This window comes from Myodes glareolus, chromosome 11, assembly GCF_982192425.1.
Source record: "Myodes glareolus chromosome 11, mMyoGla1.1, whole genome shotgun sequence".
NCBI lineage: Eukaryota > Metazoa > Chordata > Mammalia > Rodentia > Cricetidae > Myodes > Myodes glareolus.
Window position 1 is genome coordinate 48,746,729 of NC_142036.1, and position 20,952 is coordinate 48,767,680.

A 20,952-nucleotide genomic window follows, 5' to 3' on the forward strand; every position below is an offset into this window, starting at 1 on the left:
ACATGCACACGTTATAGCTGGTCATATTTAGATCAAAGCCGAACTGCCAACACCAAGAAACTTGTGTTAAAGCATTAATGAATCTGAGACCACCCTGAAAATATTGTGTAGATTTTGTCAATATTGTTGTCATAATAAAGCATAAGAATTGTAGATTCTTTTATTTGACTACCAACTCGTGACAGAATCATGAGGAAATTATCCCTGTTGTCACAGCCACAAAAGGCACGTGCATGTGTACACACCCACACACCCACACACACACACACACACACATACACAGCAAGGGCAGAAGGCGGGTTGACAGTACATTGCAAAGCTGCTCAGTAGCATGTATCCTAGCATACAAGGATCTGGGAATGACACTTTCAAAGTGGTTTGAAGCATTATTACTGATTCAGCAATTTATCAAGGGAGCAGATAAACATTATTTGCCAGATTTTTTATGAGGCATTAAAAATACAGAACTTAAATAACTCTAAAAATCATATCAAGAAAAGAAAAAAAGAAAATGTCCCCATACATGCTGATTATTCTTTGAGGCATTTCAAAAGTAGCAAAGACAGCACAGAATGTTCCTAGCTACCACACTCCGTTTGTTCTATCACTATGCTTTACATGTCATTTTTGTGTGTGTGCTGAGAAGCAAATGTGAGAGAACAAAATTAGCCAATCATACAGCCTTTACTGTAGACTCCAGAGCTTTTAATTAAAAGAAGATTGCCATCTACATCTAACAAAAACTGTGTAAAGGTTTACTGGAAGAATGCACTAATTTTTTTCATGTATGCTATAGGTAACAGAAAGAAAAAAATTTATTATGCTTGATTATGAAGATGAGGATCCACATGTAAAAGGTCTCAATGGAGGACTCCAAGGCAGAGAATGACAAGAGAAACTGGATGACTGAATAATGGCTGTGAGTAAAACAAAGGAAAGCCACAGTAAGGCTAGTTTTGCCAAAATACTAATATTTGAAAGTATGGAAAATTCGAAGGATGTTTTTCATAAAAGATCCACAAAATGCAGAAGAAAGGAGAAATAAAAACAGAGAAGGTATTTGTGTTTATAGCATAAGATTAGGTGCACTGGAATAAATATCTAGAAAAATCTAGAAAAATACTTCTCAGATAATAAAGAGGGATTAATTCTTTTGAAAACAAATAACAAACCTGAGACTGACAAGGATTTACTGGGATGGAAAAGAACTTTACAGGAACACTCGAATCTGAACTGTCTTTATCATCCACTGTTGTTACAATAACAAGTGTTATTAATAGATTTATAGATTTATAGACAGTTACAAAAGGGAAATAAATTCATAGTTCTGTAGCCTTTAAATTAATTATCAAGTAGCTTTTATCAATCACCATTGGTCCTGGCCTTCTACTATCTGGCCATGGAAGTCTTGAAGGTGTGTCTTACTAAGGACAAGGAGACAGAGACATGCCTTGTCACTGAAGAAGCTTTGTTCCACACGCGAACACTTTATCACTTTATCTGATGATAAAATCTGTTCTGCAGTTGAATTTGGTATACTTAAAGCATCTCTGCTACATAAATCTCTACCAGTTATGTAAGACTATATGTATGTGGTTGCTTTATATTGTGATTCTTATCAATCATTTCTTTCCTTTTATAGAATTTCCTTCACCTGCTACAATTCATACAGAAGATTATGGTGTACTCCAGCAGAGGTAAGTTCACTAGAAAATAATTTATATAAGAGTAAAAGATGAGGGAATATATATTGAAGATGTTCCAGTAAGTCCCAAAGGAGAAAGTCTCCTTCACCTTAGCATCCTTCTGACTTCAGCGTCACAAATTAACCAATCAAAACTTAGGCATTTCAGAAAGACATTAAGTATTTAATATATTCAGTGAACCTTGGACGAAATATCTATCAAAATAAGAAAACAGACATACAACTTAGTAAGATAGTTTGAATATCCTGATATTGTGGTAAATCAAAAATTAAAAAACAGACTATAAAAATTTATTTTCAGCTAGACTGAAAGGACTCTAAATAAAATTGCAATCATTAATATGTTAAGGCTTTAAAGGTATGGCTTATTATACTTATGAAATGCAAAAGTAAATGAAAAGGGAGTGTTTCTTTTAAAAGCAAGTTACAAATCAGATTGACAGGAATTTATCCTGATAGAAAAATATTTTATAGAAAATAAACTTAAAATTATGCAATATTATAAAATTACTGTACAAAGATAAAATATGAGTTATAATTCGTGGCACTTCCACAATCACACATAATGTACACACACACGAACATCATTGTACTTTGCTCACTTGCTTGTGAGACAGTTTGTGTGTAAGATAGTGGAGGAGTGGATCTAGGGTCTCTTGAATGCTAGGAAAGCACTCTACTAATATTCTCAGTCTTCTTTTTACTCTTCATCCATTTAGTCAGTAGTTTGTGGTTTTGTTTTTCTTGGGGTTTTGTTGTTTGGAGTTTCTGAAGACAGAATTTCACTATGTAGCCCTGGTTGGCTCAGAATTTACTATGTAGACCAGGAAAGTTCAAACCTGTGGCATCCTCCTGCCATCACCTCCTATTTATTTTTTATTTTGAGACAAAGGCTCACTAAATGGCTTAGGCTGCCCTTCTAGGTCTTTACCAACAAGGCCAGCTGTATGTGGTTTTCTTAAAACAAGATTCATCAATAGACATGTAAGCTTCACTTCTTTACAATGAAGATAACTGTCCAAATTTTAGAATGACAAGATTAACATAAATAAAGTTCCAGACAATTACCCTAATGAAAGAGCTTTGGAAGAAGAGGTTTAGAGATGTGTTTGTTCCAGTGAAGAGTTTGCTATGAATTCAAATGCATGGAATTTAAAAATGACACAAAATAATCTCAATTCTTAACCTCTCCTTGTCAATTCATCTTTTATTACAAAGATACTTTAACATTAAATGAGATAGAATACACTCAAAATTAATTTAAATATGATCTTACTTATTCATATAATCTGAGGACACTATTTGATTCAGTGTAGTTTGGAGATGCTGGGACTGAGATCAGAGCCTTGTGCATGTCAAGCATATTCTTTATCACTGAGTTATAATTCACCTAAACCACTGATTTTTACTACTTAATATTTTCCCATATATACATAAATAAAAGCTCTTTGAAGTACAAATTCCATTCACAATGACATTTCTCACTGTTTAAAACTGACCAAAAATATTATGAAGAAGAGCTAATAAGCAACAAATAAAAACAAGCAGTCAATATAAACAGGACATAACATCTCCATATATGTCTTAAAGAGGAAACATTCTGTAAGCTCAACTAAATCTGTTTAAAAGATAGAAAAGATGTTCACACTCACAAAACTAAATTCAAAGTTGGCTAGGCCTATGAATTATAAATTTCATTTTCTCAATCTACCTTTCTCAAGATGTCTTCAATACAGGAAGTAGCAAGAAATACAAGCTTAGAGAACTAAGCTGGTTACTTTTATAGGCTAATAATTAAGAATCAGAATCCCAGGAGAACCTTTCACCTCCCTCTTAACATTCCTTCCATACCTGTGGCGGGTGTCAAGCCACAGATAGCTTCTCTTTCTAATGAAGAAAGCTTGGTAAAAAGAAACCAGGTTAAGTTAAATTTTATTGTGCTCTAATCTTTATCATAAGATTAGAGAATACAAAGAGCACAATTTTTAAATTTGTTTGATTAGAAAGAATTGCAATATCTAGTTTTGTTTTTGTAATGAAGAAAAGATTCATTAATAGTGAGGTAAAAGCACTTCATTGTATTGGAAACGATCTGATTTCATTTCTCTAAAATTATTTTCAAAGTCAATGGAGAAAAGGTAATGAGGCAACTAAGAGAAGTGAAGCACTGCATGTTGGAAATTAAAATGAAGACTCTGGGCATAGTTAATAACCATGAAAGTGAAAGTTAAAAAAGCATTCTCATTTTTAAAAGCCAAGACTGGAAATGAGTGGCTGTGAACATATTAAGCAAGAATATTTCCCTAGCAAAGTTAAGATGGTGGAGGTGTCTTTTTCATGCTTACAGAGACAAGGATCTTGGTTCAAATGATAACTTAACAGTTAAAATCTTTTCAGCATTGCAGTGCAATCATTCTGCTTTAGCTGATCCCCAGGACATGTGGCAGTATGACTTTATGATTTATCACTAAATCACACTTATGACTTATTTGATTTTAGAAATGCAGCATCACTTCTACCTTTTAGAAAACTTTTATAATGAGATGTTGAAAAAATACAGCAAAAATTAAAGAATTCTAATTGAAGTTCAACTTGCATCCAAGAAAATTAAAAGAATAAGGTATTTGCTAGGTGTACTGCTACCCAAGATGACATGGGTAGGGAAGAACAACTGCCACACTACCAGCTATTCCATTTCTAGAATCACAGATGTTAAGAGCATCATATGCAATTTTGCAACTTAGTAATAAATTACATAAAGTCTTTTTATTACTGACAACTAAGAATGGTGTGAGCATATAAAAAACTTAAAGTGACAACATGTAGTGAGCTATAGATAGCATAGTGTCATAAATTCAGAAAAGTTCCTTTGGTCCCATTAAATATTTCAAGAAATATTTACATTCTTGCCAAAAATGCCTAAACTGTGAAACCACTTTGGCAAGAACTTTGAATGAAGGAACTAAATTTACAATTTACTGTAAATCATGCCTAAAGTTTATACTACTCAAAATTAAGAATTATAAAGTGACTATTGCAAATGTCACCAAGATTAAAAATAAAGAAACAAAGTAAATGACATAATAACCTATGTAGAAAATCCGACAAAATCTGCAAAAACTTTACCTGTCCTAATAGGCAGTTTTGGCAAAATTGCAAAGTTATGGAAGAGCAGAGGTGACTATATTACTTGGCTTTCAACAAAAGCAATAAAATGATGGGAAAGGCAAGTCTTTGAACAATGGCTCAAATAAGAAAGAAAATGAACCTGGATTATTGGTTCCTATCAGAACTCCAAATGGATCATAGACCTAAATGTAAGAGCTTAATTATAAAACTAGAACTGGAGAGGCAATGATTCCATTTTAGAGTGTTTGCCTGGCATGCACAAAGCCCCGAATCCAATCCCTAGTGCTAGCAAAAGAGATAAAAAATAGGAAAATAAGCCAGGTGGTGGTGGCACACACCTTTAATCTCAGCACTCGGGAGGCAGAGGCAGATTTCTATGAGTTTGAGGCCAGCCTGGCCTACAAGAGTTAGTTCCAGGACAGGCTCCAAAGCTTCAGAGAAACCCTGTCTTGAAAAAAAAAAAATAGACAAATAAAGAAAAGAAGAAGAAAACAGGAAAAAAGTCTAGCCACCTTACCATTAGCAAAAGTTTCATAAGAATAAAAGAGCAAACTATAAATAAAATAGAATTTCATTAACCTAAAAACTTTTGCTCTTCATAAGACAGTGATAATAAAATGAATAGACGCTAGAGAGACGGCTCAGTGATAAAGAGCACTGGCTGCTCTTCAAGAGCATCCAAGTACACTTCCCACTCATATGGCAACTGAAAACTACCTGTAGTTGCCTTGCCAGGTGATCTGACATTCTCTTCTAGACTGCAGGCACCAGGCATGTGCACACACTGCATATACAAATAATGTAGGCAAACACTTATACACATAAAAAATTAAAAGAAATAGGTAAGCTACAGACTAAAAAAAAAAAGATTTTCAGAATTCCTAGTAAACTCAAATCTAGAATAAAGAGCCTCAATAACTCAATCATAAGAAAACAAATATCCCTGATAAAAGTTGACCAAAAGATTTGACTGGTCCTTCATTAAAGAAGAAGAGGGGGGAGATAGCTGAGTTGGCTGGCCTTACTATCATGTGGACCTGAGTCTGATCCCGAGCATGCACGTGAAAAAAGCTGGGTATGATGGTGCATCTCAATAAAACGAAACAAATGGTGGTAACCACCTGAGAAGTGGCACCTAATGTTGTCCTCTACCTGCGCCAAGCACATTTGCACTGCTACACACAAATGTGTGCGCACACACGCGAGCACACACACACACACACACACACACACACACACACACACAAATAGGATACAAAGATGATAAACAGACAAGGAGATACCATCCAACTACCGTCAAAAGAAAATATAAATTATATAAACTGAATCCATAGCATACTAGTAAAAAGATAATAAGTGGCTAAAATAAGAAGACTGATTATATCAAGTGTTAGCAAGGATGTGGGAGAACTGGTTAAGAATGTAAACAGGGACATGTAAGACAGAACAGTAGTTAAAGGCGTTTGCATTAAACCTGATAACCTGAATTCATTCATTGGAACCCACATGGTGAAAGGAGAGAACCAGTTCTAGCGAGCTGTCCTCTGTTGTCACATTCATGTGTGTGTATGCACACAGGCAGGCAGGCAGGCAAGCACGCACACACAAATAAAGCCAAGAAAAAGAGATGTAAATAGTACACCCATTTCTGAAATCAGTACCAGATGGGGTTCTAGAACTGAAAGAAAAAGTGGACACATGACCCTATTCCTAAGCCTGAAGCAATCTCCAATAACCACTAGCAAATGAAATTTTAGTGTTCTCCAAGGGAGTCTCACTGGGGACATAAACTACCCTTAAGGGTAGGCTGCATGTCTAGCAGATGGTCAACAGAAAACAAATCAGTGCATCTTTGCAGGTTCCTTGTTTCATAATGTTATGTCAGGATTTTTCCTTTATGTTTCTTTCTCTTTTGTGTGTGTGTGTGTGTGTGTGTGTGTGTGTGTGTGTGTGTGTATTATGACTTCAGGTTTTATGTTTTTTTATGAGATTCCTGAATTAATGAGTTTCTGTATCTATGTTTCTTGTGCCTTTTATTGGGCTCTTTTCCTTCTGTCTGTTTTGCCCTGTTCTGATGTGTTTGTTTGTTTTGTCTTATTTTATTTTATTATTATCCCTCAGATGCCTGCTTTCTACTGGTACAGAAAGAGGGTGAATCCAGATGAGAGAAGAGTTGGGAAGGAAATGGAAATAGCAGAGGGAGAGGAAGCCATAATCAGGATATATTGTATGGAAAAAAAAACTATTTTCAATTTTTAAAAAAAGAAAAAAACACATTAGTGTTTCAATGCTGGGATAGTTGCTCTAGAATATTCAAATACATCAGTAGCAAAGGTTAGAATTCTGAGAATTGTGTTAGGTAGATAACTCAGTGTTTTCTGTATCAGACCATTTCCACTGAGAACCTGATGAGAGATAATAAATTAGATTTTCAATAAAGATTATGAACCTGAAATTATGACATCTGATATTTTATTCATCTATTAAATGGGGAAAATATCAAAGTTATGAGCATCTGATTTATTATGGAAGACAAATGGAGCAGTATTATGAACACATTCACTTCTGTAACTGTCAGTTTGGGATGCACGGCAAAGAGAAGAATGAGTGAAAACCTGACGAAGTTTTCTCAGTTTGAAAAACAAAACAACAATAACAACAAGCAAACAAACAAAACAACAACAAACTCCCTAAGAAATTAAACACACATTCTACCCTTAGGCAATCTCAATGAAAGGAAAAAGAATGAAAGCATGAGCATGGGGGAACATTTGTGTACAGATGTTCAAAAAACAGGAAATAGTTAAATGTCTCTCAAAAGGCAAATTAATAAACAGTGGTGTATCCACAAATGTAGTATGATTCATAAATAAAAGTAATGAAATATTGATATATACAATGTGACCCAAGGAGTAATTTTAAAAGAGAAACAGAAAATAAAGCAGATGGCAGGTACTTGTTACAGTGTGAGGTACTGACTATGACCAGATCATAGTTTAAGTACAGTGGCTGAAAGTTTAATGAGTTTGTGGAAGCTTACAAATCATTGTTATTTCCTTTTTGTTAATAAACGAGATGATGGTTCTGTACCACCAGCTGTTCACAGTTCATTGAATGAGGATATAGTTGATAGGAGATAATTACCTCTTCCCTGTAGGAGGTAAAGTGGTTCTCATTCTGCAGACTCCTCTAATGGTCATGGGAGTATGAGACCAAGAGAACATGCAAACACCAAGTTGGTTTTTAATGACCCCTAAACACTTGATCACCCCATTTACCTGTATGAAAACAGATGCCTTAAAATAGGCAGAGTGATGTCAAGGACTGCCCTTCTGCTTCTGATCTTTAAGAAAAAGCCATTCTTGTACATGGAAACTAAGCAAGCATAGAATTAGAAAAAGGATTGAGGGGAGGACATTTTATGGTTATTTCAACTAAAAGAATTTCTTATTCAGTTTTAAATACCTCTATTAATTCACTATTTTTCTCAAAACAGTTTAACTCTCAGTTTATTTCCAGTTATAGATGCTTCCATTCCCAACATTTCAGCTCTTTCAATCACTTAGAAAGGCCCACTGATCCTATTTTCCCTCTCTCCGAGTTTACCTCTGCTTCTAAGGCAAACTCAACACCTCTTGATTCTTCCTGCCTGCACTACAATATCTTTGTCCTAAATGCTCTCGCTGATTCGAGGCTCTTCAAATATTAATACAGTTCAACTGAATACTACTTTTAGATTCTATCATCCATTGCATCTTTTATGTATAAAACTCTGTTGTCACTGGTGTACCATGCTCAGGGCCCTGGGTTCAATCCCCAGCACTCTGGGGAGAAACAAACAAAACTAGGATGTAAACAAAAACCAGAAAGTGTCTAGAGAATATTAACAATAAAATAAAATTCAAAATTTTCCCCTTACAAATATCTAATGTTATATATGTATATAAGTAAGAATTTAAAAAGAACACATAAAAAAGATGTAAAAGGCCCTTAACAGGTTGGTCAGTATTTATTTCTTATCAAATGGCATCTATAAAATAGATACCTTTTGGTAATCATTTAATGTTCATATTTAAATGAACATATTTAATGTTCATAAAGCCTATCCTCTATAATCTAGCTCTAAAATCTCTTTGCACCTTACTTTTCATCCCTCCTTTTCATACAACCCTAAACTCCCGACAAACTAAAGAGTTAACCCCTCTCCACACCTCCACAATGGGCCACTGCTCACAGCCTACTTTTCAGCCAGCATACATATCCTTTGCCTCCATTTCTGGATGCAGAAATCACACTTGACCACCTTCACAGTTCGGGTCAGATAATATATCCTCCATAAACTATCCCCAATGTCTCCTTCAAAATGCCACTAAGCATTTCCAACAGAATACAGCACGCTCATAATTATATAGTTTGTGTATACGCGAACAAGTAGCTCTTTTTTTAGACTAGAGGGGAACTCTGTTTTAGTCACTGTCATATTCCTGAGGCATAAAATATTATCTCTCTGTTATACGTAAAATGAGTAAGTAGCCATCTTTTTAAAAAGCACTAGAATGACTTTTAAAAAGCAAAACTTAATTTTTGCTTTTTATTTTATTATGTTTTTTAAAAATTTCTATTCAAGGTTTATTTCTTAACCTAACCTTCTTACCTGGAGATATGTTATTCTCCGCTGGACCAACTCTGTCAGATCTTTGGCCTCTTTTTCCCGCCAATCACCTGCTCCATCTGTTTGACTGAGGTAGTATAGATCTGTCATGATAGATCTGTGAAAGCAAGCAACATTGGAGGTCCACTTATTTGTACTGTTTCAATGGATTATACAAAACTACAGGGAGCCAGGAATATGGTGGTATTTATCTTTTATTTTCCATTAAGACAATGAAATTTAAAAATTAAGCCTCTACCATCCACGACTTATTTCTATAGAAAAATCTTTTCTGACAAAAAGATAGACAAGTTTTCCCCACAGGCCAACCAGCCACAGTGTCGTTACCACCATTTCCCCCAAAAACAGAAAAAGTATAAAGAATATAATACAGTGTTGTTCCCCGTCCCCTATAAAAACAGAAAAAGAATAAAGAATGCAATTCAGTAGGCATGGTATTGGTATTTGAATGGACCACTGTGTCCTCTTACCATTTGATGGCCCCTCTTAGTATTCCACTCTGAGTGATTGGAAAAAGAGTGTCCTAAACAATCAAGGATTACAAATTCTTTCTTTTAAAGGAACAAGTACTAAGATTTTAGGTTATATGAACATCTGTTGATAATTCTTTTGGAATTATCCAATACTTCATAAATTTTCATGTGCAAAGGCCATGGGAATCTCTGTATCATTCCAGTTTTCATATGCCTACTGCCAAAAGGCGTATCCTCTGTTACTTTTGTAGCAGGAAAGTTGCCATAAAAAATAAGTGAATAGGTGTGTCTCTGTTCCAATAAAACTTTATTTTAAAAAAGGAGGAAAAAAGCCCGATTTTGCCCGTGGATTATAATTTACTGTTCTTTCATCAAAACTAATGTAATGGTTATGATACTTTCTCACTGTGTAACCATCATTAATTCCAATGATAACATGTTAGATTTCCTGGCAATAAACTAAAACACCCTGTAAATTGCAAAGAGATAATGTTAGAGCTGGTACAGATGGTTTTACTTAAATTGCACTGAATAAAACCAATGATTTGCACTTAGTATTAAAGAAAGTTTAAAAGCATTCTCTAACAGGCCCCAAGTAATCTGTCAGTACCTGACCATGATGTCAGTATATGACTATCACAACCAGTATCTGACTATAAATCTCTATCATTACTGATAACAACTACGCTCCCAGAATTATTGTAAGTTTTCTGACAATTCTCCGAGCTCCCAGCCTTGCCTATGTGTAGAGTTTACTCATGGTGGCCAGTTGCTCTTAATAATCAAATAACACTTCTGCATTGCACTTAACATTGAGTTGACCCTTCAAATCACTTAAAAGTCAAAGCCAAAGTCACTGCCTTGACTTATAAGACCCCACACATCAAGACCCACCATTAGATCTGATTTCTTCCTAATGTCTTCTTTGCCTACTTTATTTCAGTCACACTGGCCTCACTGCAAACATTTAGGAATATGAGCATATTGCTACTGTGGGCATTTACAATTGCTCCTTTCTGTACTGGAGTACCCAGACATCCATCCACATCAACCAAATGTCCCGCAAATATTTGTTCAAATGTAACCTTCTTCATAAGGCTTTCCTGGATTAAACTACTTTTAAATAGCCAACATCCTACCACCACCATCGCCCACTTCTGCTCCTTCCCTCTCCTTTCTCTCCTTCCCTTCATGGGTTCCAATTCTAAAAACTCTCAGAAAGTTGTTTTGCAGAGCTTACCTTGAGAACAAAAAGCACAGACTAATACTTATACAATAAGGGAAAGGAGTTACTGGTTGGGGATAACAGTAATATGTGGTAAAGACGGCTAGGCATAGAAACTATTCAATATTCAGTCCCCTGTAAGAACTGAAGAGAACTGATCAGTCAGAAGGACTCAGTTAACAAATGTTGAAATGAGTCCTCAACAACTGTGAGTTAGTCACCTAGGAAGACACAACATGGCTTCAGTAACTTTTATTTCTACTTCTTGACTAAATGTTGCATCAGTTAGCAACTAAAACTGGCAGCTCACATAAAGCCATTTGGACTATGAATGATTGCACAGTGAATAATGATAACACATTTGAAAAGAAGAAAATATTGATGTAAAATGACCATTAAAAGCCTAAGACACCATTCAGAATATTCAGCCTGAGTTAGTAGAAGAAGGGTTCTATATATGTTTTGGAACAATGAGTCACTATCAAAGGATTTCTGGCATTTATTGGTGTCAAAATTACCTACTCATAGGACACTCTGAAGCTTAGCTTAGTAATTTCATTTTCAGCCTTTTTGAACATGGTAAGAGTATAAAGCATAGTGTTTTATTAATTTTTATACTTGTTATTCTATTTTAAGATTGAAACAATTTCTTTGTATGCAGAAAATTTTAGCTACCTCTTCAATAAATTAACCTGCTAGGTCACACACAGAACAGTTTCAAATTTAAATCTTTTTCTTATTATCAAACTGAGCTCTGTCAGCAATATTGTATAGCCTATAATATTCTTTATAGTTACTAAGTTAAAAGTTACTACTTTCCATGGCTTGAGTGTTTTCTGAGTGTCCCCAAGGGCCCATTGTGTTTAAAATCTTAATCTCCAGGGTAGCAGCATTGCAAAGTGGTAGAATGGGGTGGGGTAATCTAGAAGGGGGTCCTAAGATTCTTGGGTGAGGCGCACCCTCAAAAGAGGCTATGTGACATCATTCATATTCCCTCCCCCATGGCCTGACTGTCTCTCCCCTCCCCTCTCTTTGACTATCTGGCCATGTAACCTCTTCCACACGTCTCTCATGATGCTGGGAGGGCTTCAGCTGGAACTGAGCCAGAACAACATCAAGCCTGTAAACAAGTCTCTTGTCTTTATGAAACTGACTCTTTCAGACATTTCCCTGTGGTGCTGCAAACTTGCTTAACACACTGACCACGGTTCTCTATATTTCAAAGGCATCACAACATCCACTCTTCCTCCTACTCATCAAGTAGTAATGGTCACAAAACATATTGCAAATCTCCATGTTAAACAGCAATACTACTGGTGGAGATAAAGCACAGTGGAATAAAAGCCTACTAGCAAATGCCTATTGGAGGAAAGAAGGAAACACAATATGCTATGCTTAGCTTTAAAATGAAAATAAACATGTGAATACACATACATATATGTACATACATGAGAACAAAAATCAGTAAGTTTTATTGGCATTCATAGCTTCAAGTGGAGGGAAAAGATATTAAACCTAATCTGAAAGGGAGCCTTTAAAATATAAAAAATGTTGTGTCTTAGGCTCTCTCCTCTTTTATTCTTAACATAGGCTCTTGATACAGTTCAGCCTGGGGTCAATTTGTGATTTTCTTATATCAGTACCTAGAAACTGGGCCCATATAAGCCTCTACATCTAGCTGTAACTAGATTCAGGTCTTAGGAGTTAAGAAATTCCTTTTCGATCAAAAATGGAAGTGAAGATCTGCATTTATTAATGAATTGGTAAATTAAAAAAGCAGTTTACTTTCAAACCAAGTTATATTAGCACTAAGTCTTGGTAATTCATTCCATCTCAATCTGTGTAGAAGTCAAAACGATCAAGCAACTAGATGACTAAATATAAGAAAGAAAAGTGCTCAATATCATCTGACATAGAAAACTGCAAATAAAAACTATAATGTGGCAATCATTTCAACCAAGTAATATGACATTTACAACACACACACACACATACATACACGCACGCACAAATGCATGCACAAGATTTAAAGGAAAGAAATTCAAACACTTTTACAGGGATGTAGATTAGTTCGTTATATGATTCAGTTATCTCACTTCTAAATACACATCTGGTATCTGAAGGAAATATAATCAGCATGTCAATGTAATATGTTTATTGCTGCATTAGTCACAGTAACTAAGAAGTACAATCAACCTAGAAGCCCGTCCTTAAATAAGAGGATAAACAAGTGTCTTAGTTAGAGTTTCTACTGCTGTGATGAAAGACCACAACCAAAGCAATTTGGGAGAGGAAAAGGTTTATTGGTTTACATATCCCAAGTCACAGTTCATTAAGGGAAGCCACTGTAGGAACTCAAACTGGGCAGGAAACTGGAGGCAGGAACCTGGAAGCGGGAGCTGATGCGGATGCCATGAAGGACTGCTGCTTACTGGCTTGCTCAGCCTGCTTTCTTCTTATAGCATCTAGGACCACTAGCCCAGGGGCGGTATCACCCACAAGGGCCCTCTCCTATCAATCACTAATTAAGGAAAAACCCTATAAAGGCATTATCTCAATTGATAGTCCCTCCTATCATATGACTCTAGCTTATGTCAAGCTGACATAAAACTAGCCAGTACAATAATAAACAAATAATAATCATTCCTTGCTATTTTTTCCTTGGTGGCATAATTGAGACAGATTCGACATCCCCTCCCCCTACACACACACTTTCACAAAAAAAGTTTTAGGACTATAAAAATAGAAAAATAACTCAGGAGAAAATATGAAGAACACAGATGGAGTCAATTTTTGAGATGAAGTTTCAACTGAATATTGTTCAGCCATTAAGAAGATTGAAATCAATCCATCTCAATCCCTGTGCACAAAACTCATGTCAAAATGGATTAAAGATCTCAATACAAATTCGACCATACTAAGCCTGATAGAAGAGAAAGTGGGAAGTAGTCTTCAATGCATGGGCACAGGAGACCACTTCCTAAATATAACACCAAGAGCACAGAAAATGAGAGCAAGGATAAATAAATGGGACCTCCTGGAACTGAGAAGCTTCTGTAAAGCAAAGGACAGCCAATAAGACAAAAAGGCAGCCTGCTGAATGGGAAAAGATATTCACCAGCCCCACATCAGACAGAAGACTGATCTCCAAATATCCAAAGAACTCAAAAATTTAGATATCAAAATTCCAAATAACCCAATTTAAAAATGGGATACAGAACTAAATAGAGAATTATCAACAGAAGAATCTCAAATGGTCAAAAGACACTTAAGGAAATGTTCAACATCCTTAGCTATCAGGGAAATGCAAATCAAAAGGACTCTGAGATACCATCTTACACCTGTCAGAATGGCTAAGATCAAAAGCACCAATGATAGCTTATGCTACAGAGAATATGGATGGTGGTGGGAATACAAACTTATACAACCACTCTGGAAATCAGTATGGCACTTTCTCAGAAAATTGAAAATAAACCTATCTCAGAACCCAGCAATACTACTCTTGGTCATAAACCCAAAGGATGCTCAATCATACTACAAGGACATTTGTTCAACTATGTTAATAGCAGCATTATTTGTAATAGTCAGAACCTGGAAACAACCTAGATGCCCCTCAACTGAAGAATGGACAAAGAAAATATGGTACATTTACACAAAGGAATACTACTACTCAGCGGTAAAAAAACAATGATATCTTGAAATTTGCATGCATCCTGAGTGAGGTAACCCAGACCCAGAAAGATGAACATGGTATGTACTCACTCATACGTGGATACTAGCTGTAAAGCAAAGGATAACGAGGCTGAAGTCCAAGACCCCAGAGAAGCTAAGAAACAAGGAGAACCCTAAGAGTAACATATATAGATTCCCCTGGGAAGGGGAAATAAAAGATTTTCTGAGAAAATTGGGAGCATGGGGGTGGGGGAGGAAAGAGAGGGCAGAAGGAGAGGAAGAGGGAAGAAGGGGAGGGGGTGGAGAACTTGAAGGAGCTGGATAGTAGAGATGGAGGGAGGACAGAGACAGAGAGCAAGGATAGAAATATCTTGATTGAGGGAGCCATTATAGGGCTAGCAAGAAACCTGGCACTAGAGAAATTCCCAGGAATCCACAAGGATGACCCCAGCTAAGACCCTAAGCAATATAGGAGAGGAGACCTGATCTTGACTTGCCCTGTAGTCAGACTGATGAATATCTTAAATATCATCATAGAACTTTCATCCAGGAACTGATGAAAATAGGCAACGGAGCACTGGACTGAGCTCTCAAAGTTCAGTTGCAGAGTGGGGGGAGTGAGAATATGAGCAAAAAGGTCAAGACCATGATGGGTTCACCCACTGAAACAGTTTATCTAATGGGAGCCCACAAACTCCAGCTGGACTGGGAAGGAGCAAGCATAGGACCAAACTAGTCCCTCTGACTGTAGTTGACAGTTGCACGGCTGGGCCAGGCCACTGGCAGTGGATTTATCCCTACTGTTTGTATTGGCTTTTTGGAACCCATTCTCTTTGGAGGAATACCTTGCTCAGTCTAGATATAGTAGGGAGGGCCTTGGTCCTTCCTTAAAGCAATGTGTCTTACCCTCTCTGAGGAGCGGATGAGGGGTGGGATGGAGGGAAGATGGAGGGGATGGGAGGAAGAGATGGAATGGGAACTGGGATTGGTATGTAAAATGAAAAAGGATAGCTTTTTTGTTTTTTTTAAAAATAAAATAAAGTAAGATAGAAAAAAATAATTAAAAAATGAAAAAAGACTGAAATCCCATCAATCTTACCAAGATTGACAGAACTGGTGCGTACTATGCTAAGTGAAAAATGACAAATACAGAAAAGTAAATACTGTATTTCTCTTTCCTATGTAAAGATTTCTTAAAAGTCAACTTTAATATGAAAAGGTGATAGCTAGAGGTTGAGAAAGCGGGGGTAGGGTATATATATATAAAGGGGTTTAGATTTAGTCACAGCACAATGTACACATATATTGAAGACACACATGAATTCCATTAATACCCACAATCAACATGTTAGTAAAAAAATAAGGCACAATAATTAGTTAGAATACTAATAAATCAATCTACTCTCGGTCTAAAATTTTTAAATTCCTCACCCCTTTTCCTTATCAGAGACCACATAAATAAGTCAGTTATGACAGGAAACAAAGTTAAATTCATATTATTTCTTTTCCAACTCAATGATGTCTGGAAGTTGTATTCCTACAAAATGTAGTTTTCTGTGTTAAAGATCTGAATATAATCTCAGAAAGTTATGGTCCATTACTGGGAATTATGGTGATTAAAAGCATTATGCAGAAACTCCTGATTTTCTAGGAATTCCACACCCTGAGCCATACTTCCCTATAAAATCCCCAACTAGATTATTTTGCTGTCTTTTTGTCACTAAAGCATAAAGAAATCTCATAGTTGGGCAGTAAGTATGGGTTTCATGAGGCCACATCAAGGCTTAGCATATGTAAGCATAGACAAGGTTAGGTACCAACAAAATGAGGGTAGACTACAATGCCTGATGACAATAGGCACATTAGAACAGAATGTGTGACTCTGGAGTCGGCAGCTATAAGGACTGTCACAACTTCATTTCAAAGGCTGTCTATGGCTGGGCCATGGTGGCGCTCAACTTTAATCCCAGCACTCGGAAGGCAGAGGCAGGCAGATCTCTGTGAGGCCAGCCTGATCTATAAAAGCTAGTTCTAGGACAGGCTTCAAAGTTACAGAAAAACCCTGTTTCAAAAAAAAAAGTAAAAAAGAAACTTATCTGTGCTTGTGTTATTGCATTTTCCAAAGTAATTTTTCTATTTTCATAGTCATAAGCTTTCATGTGAAAAGGGAGGGTGTCTAGTCTGTCTCAATTTTACCATTAAGGAAACTATAATAAGGAAGGTTTTTGCTTATATCTCATTCAAAATGCTAAAACATAAAATTATTCCTCAAAGGCCAGCACAGTTATAATTCATACAAAAATAATCTGAAGGTGAGGATTCAACAAATACTAAGATAAACCTGACTAAGGGAAATTGTTGCAAAGTCTAGTCCCTGGGTAAGTCTAGATCACAGACAGGAAAATTATCTGAAATTTGTCTAAAGCTGCTGTGATGGTTACTTTCCATTATCAGTTTCATTAAATTTAGAAACATCATGCAATAGCACCTCTTGTGTAAGTCAATGAGGGTATTTTCAAAAGGGCTTGATGAAAGATTCAAACTAAATGTAAATAGCACCATTCCCTGTGCTGGGGCCCAAACTGAATAGAAAGGAAAAAGCAAGTGGAGAACCTGCAGTCATCTCTTTACTTTCTTACTGCAAACAATGTGACCAGCTGACTGATTTCCCTGCCAGCTTGAGTTTCTTACCAACTGAGACTGAACTCTCAAACTGAAAATCAAAACAGACCTTCTGGCTTCCAAGTTATTTCTTGTCAGGCATTTGATCACAATAACAAGGAAAGTAATAAACAGGAACCTCACTTCTCTAGGTCTAAAAATAGCTAAAAACAGGTTTAAAGTAACTCTCCTGTATCCACTGGAGATACATTTGGAGGCCGCCACTCAGTGGCTGCTTGAAACCATTTACAGTAATATTTCTTCCTATACATACAAACATAGACATAGTATGAACTAGACATAGTAAGAATTAGTATTTCTACTTCTGCCGTTTGTGGGTGTTATGAAGTGCAGCAAGTACTACGTGAAAACAAGCACTACAACCTGTTACAACCTGGTAACAGGGACAGCTACTACGTGACTTACTGGTAGTTAACATACTCAGATTGAACTGGATATACAAAGAGATGATTCACATCCTGGCAAGATGGTATGATATCTCACTGTGCTACTTGAAATGATGTGAAATTTAAAACTTGTAAGTTGTTTATTTCTGGAATTTTCCATCTAGTATTTTTGGATGTTGGTCAACAATGGCTAACAGACTAGAAGGATAAACAACATATAAGAGGGGACTACTGTAATTCTGCTTACTTCACAGGGTTACTGGACTGGTAATGTGAGTGTACTAATAATGAAGACACTGTATCATTAGTGATTAGCATTAGACAATCTTTGTTAAATCATTTTTAATATGCAAATAATTCTAAAGTTTGGAACCTCCCTCCAAGTAACAATGGATACAGGCAAAACAATGGCTATGAGATATAGTATAATCGTCCACCTAGATCCTTAATGGAAACTTCATTGTAAGAAGGAGGGGCATCCCTTCAAAAAAAATAGAGAATTAGTATTTGGTAGATACAGACAAAGGGATAAACAGAAAGAGAACAACTTCCCATGAAAATATCTCCCGGTTCACCTAAGTACTAGGAAGAATGTTCTATCAACACTTGAAAATACTTCTGGATGTCCATAGAGAAATGTTTTGCCCAAGAAATTAAAAAATTGAGAAAGATTACACACATTGTAGGTTAGTAAGAACGTCAAACAAATCAAGATTTTTTTCATTCCCTCTGCACGTGTGTGTGTGTATGTGTGTGTGTGTGTGTGTGTGTGTGTGAGAGAGAGAGAGAGAGAGAGAGAGAGAGAGAGAGAGAGATACAGAGAGAGAGAGAAAGAGAGAGAGAAAGAGAGAGATACAGAGAGAGATACAGAGACAGAGAAAGACATAAAACACAAAGATCTAATCTGAAGAATGGAAAATTTAACTTTTCAAGAGTGGAAGCATCAACTCTTGAGCTTTTCAAAGAAAAAAAGAGTGGAAAAACAAAACAAAGTTACTAGGCTACAGGAGCTATGATCCAAAAATCTTACAGTGTACAAGCCATTAACAAGCTATCAATCTTTCCCTATTACTAGATATATAACTATATTCCTTATCTCCAAAGTTATTTCCCAGTCTCCACAAAGACCTTTTGTGTATCAGCCAGTTTTTAATCAGGATACTCAGCAATAAGTATCACTTATTATTTGGAGAACACATCTAAGACTGCTATTAACAGTAGCAGTCATTACATATTATTGATAATGAGCTGATACAGACTTAACAATGGAGATGATAATGCTGCTTCCCAGACCGCTTTTTCAACAGCTTTAGTGAACTTAATTGCAAAATAGTTTATTGGCTATTTGGTTCTGTGAGCCTTCCTGTCCTTCAGTTTGAAGCTCAATAATTGTTGTCATTTAAAAGGAGAAAGAAGAAACTCCAGTAACTATTTCATAAACTGGTATCTGACAGGATGAAGAAGGCAAAAGAATCTGCAGCAATCTAAAGGGTGATAATACAAAAATCCACAATACGCAGAGGTGAAGGTATAAATCTAAGCACTGAATTTATAGTAACATATATATAATAAAACCACAGTGGGCAAAAGAATCATTCCAAAATATTTACCTCCATCTCACTACTTCAGGAGGTTGAGGTCATTTGTGATTAATGATACAAAAAACAGCAAAGCAAAAACAAAACAAGCAAATCAAACCCAGGTCCTCTATGAGAAAAACCAGTACCCTTAACCACTGAGTCAATTCTATAGCCCTCTGTGTTAAAAAAAAAACCCTCTAAAAGTCAAAACTATTACTAATTACTATCAGGTGATTACCCACTCTGGTAGAGGTAACCTACCAGTTATTAGATCACACATAGTAGATTAATCAAATAAATACTGTTTTGCTAAAATTCTTAGGTAAGTGGAATCCCAGATATAAGCATGCTATTTGGCTTCTAGGCTATGTTTAATGCCTGGTATTTAGAGTAATAAACCATAGCAGCCATGATCTAGAAGAGAGAACACAATGCTTTCATCATACAGACAACATCAAGTAGGGAAAAAGAAATTCTCCCTTACCTTTCTTACCACCAGAACCTTAGTGAGATCCACCAACCCTGATCTCTAAACAGAACCAGCCTTGTCGGTGGGCCCCAGCTCTTCTCAGATCTGGTCTTAAGGCAGTCCTATCAAAAGTAGGCTTGTGCTCTCAGAGACAGACCTACAGATCCTACAACTACTTAATGTAAGACTAGGCCCTTGCAGCTGTAGTCTGATAAGCCCTGCTCATGGAAGAGTTCATTATCCATTATATTCTACAATTAGTTAAGATTATAAAGGACACAAATTGGCTGATTAGAAAGTAAGATCCAACAACAAGTTCCATAAAGAGATTCCTTTTAGTTTTTAAAGACACAGACAGGCTGAAAGTGAGGGATGGAAAAGGAAACAGGGAAGTGAAGCAGTGGTAATCAAAGGGAAGGGTGGCAATACTTATGTCAAACAAAATAGACTTTAGCCAAAATCTGTCAGATGAGATGAAGTTTACTTATTGTATCAAAAGGGTTACTTTATTATGTTATATATGCTATAACAATTACATATATACCTAACACAGTAGCACACAGACAAAGCAAATATTAACAAAATTAAAAAGAAACACTGACAGCAACAGAGCTAATAATAGCAGGAGACTTGATACCTCACTTTCAGCAATGCACAGATCATCCAGACAGGTAATCAATGGAAGAACAGAAGACATTAACTCTCAAACCAAAAAGAACATTCTAATAATAGCCAAAAACATGTTCTTCTAAAGCATACATGAAACATTCTCCAGGGTACATGATATGCTTCAAATGAGGCTTAACAAATATAATAAGATTAAAACCATATTAAGGAGATATTTTGGTCCTTGTCTTTACCCCTTCTTGTTTCTGAAATGGGGCGCCAACACAGAGCCTTGCATAAGCTACACAAATGCTTTACCACCAGGCTATTTTCCCCCAACCCTCATACTGGGT

At 36.2% G+C, this 20,952-nt stretch overlaps 1 protein-coding gene across 4 annotated transcripts in view; it reads right to left on the reverse strand.

Annotated features, from left to right (window-relative positions):
• The window catches only part of Fut8 (fucosyltransferase 8), a 247,949-nt gene that overhangs the window by 56,930 nt on the left and 170,067 nt on the right, over positions 1–20,952 (reverse strand). For all 4 annotated transcript variants that reach the window (XM_087911719.1, XM_087911718.1, XM_048415983.3 and 1 more), the window contains one exon: positions 9,489–9,603. In XM_087911719.1, the coding sequence (XP_087767845.1) occupies positions 9,489–9,603 (115 nt within the window). The remainder of the gene's footprint in view (positions 1–9,488; positions 9,604–20,952) is intronic.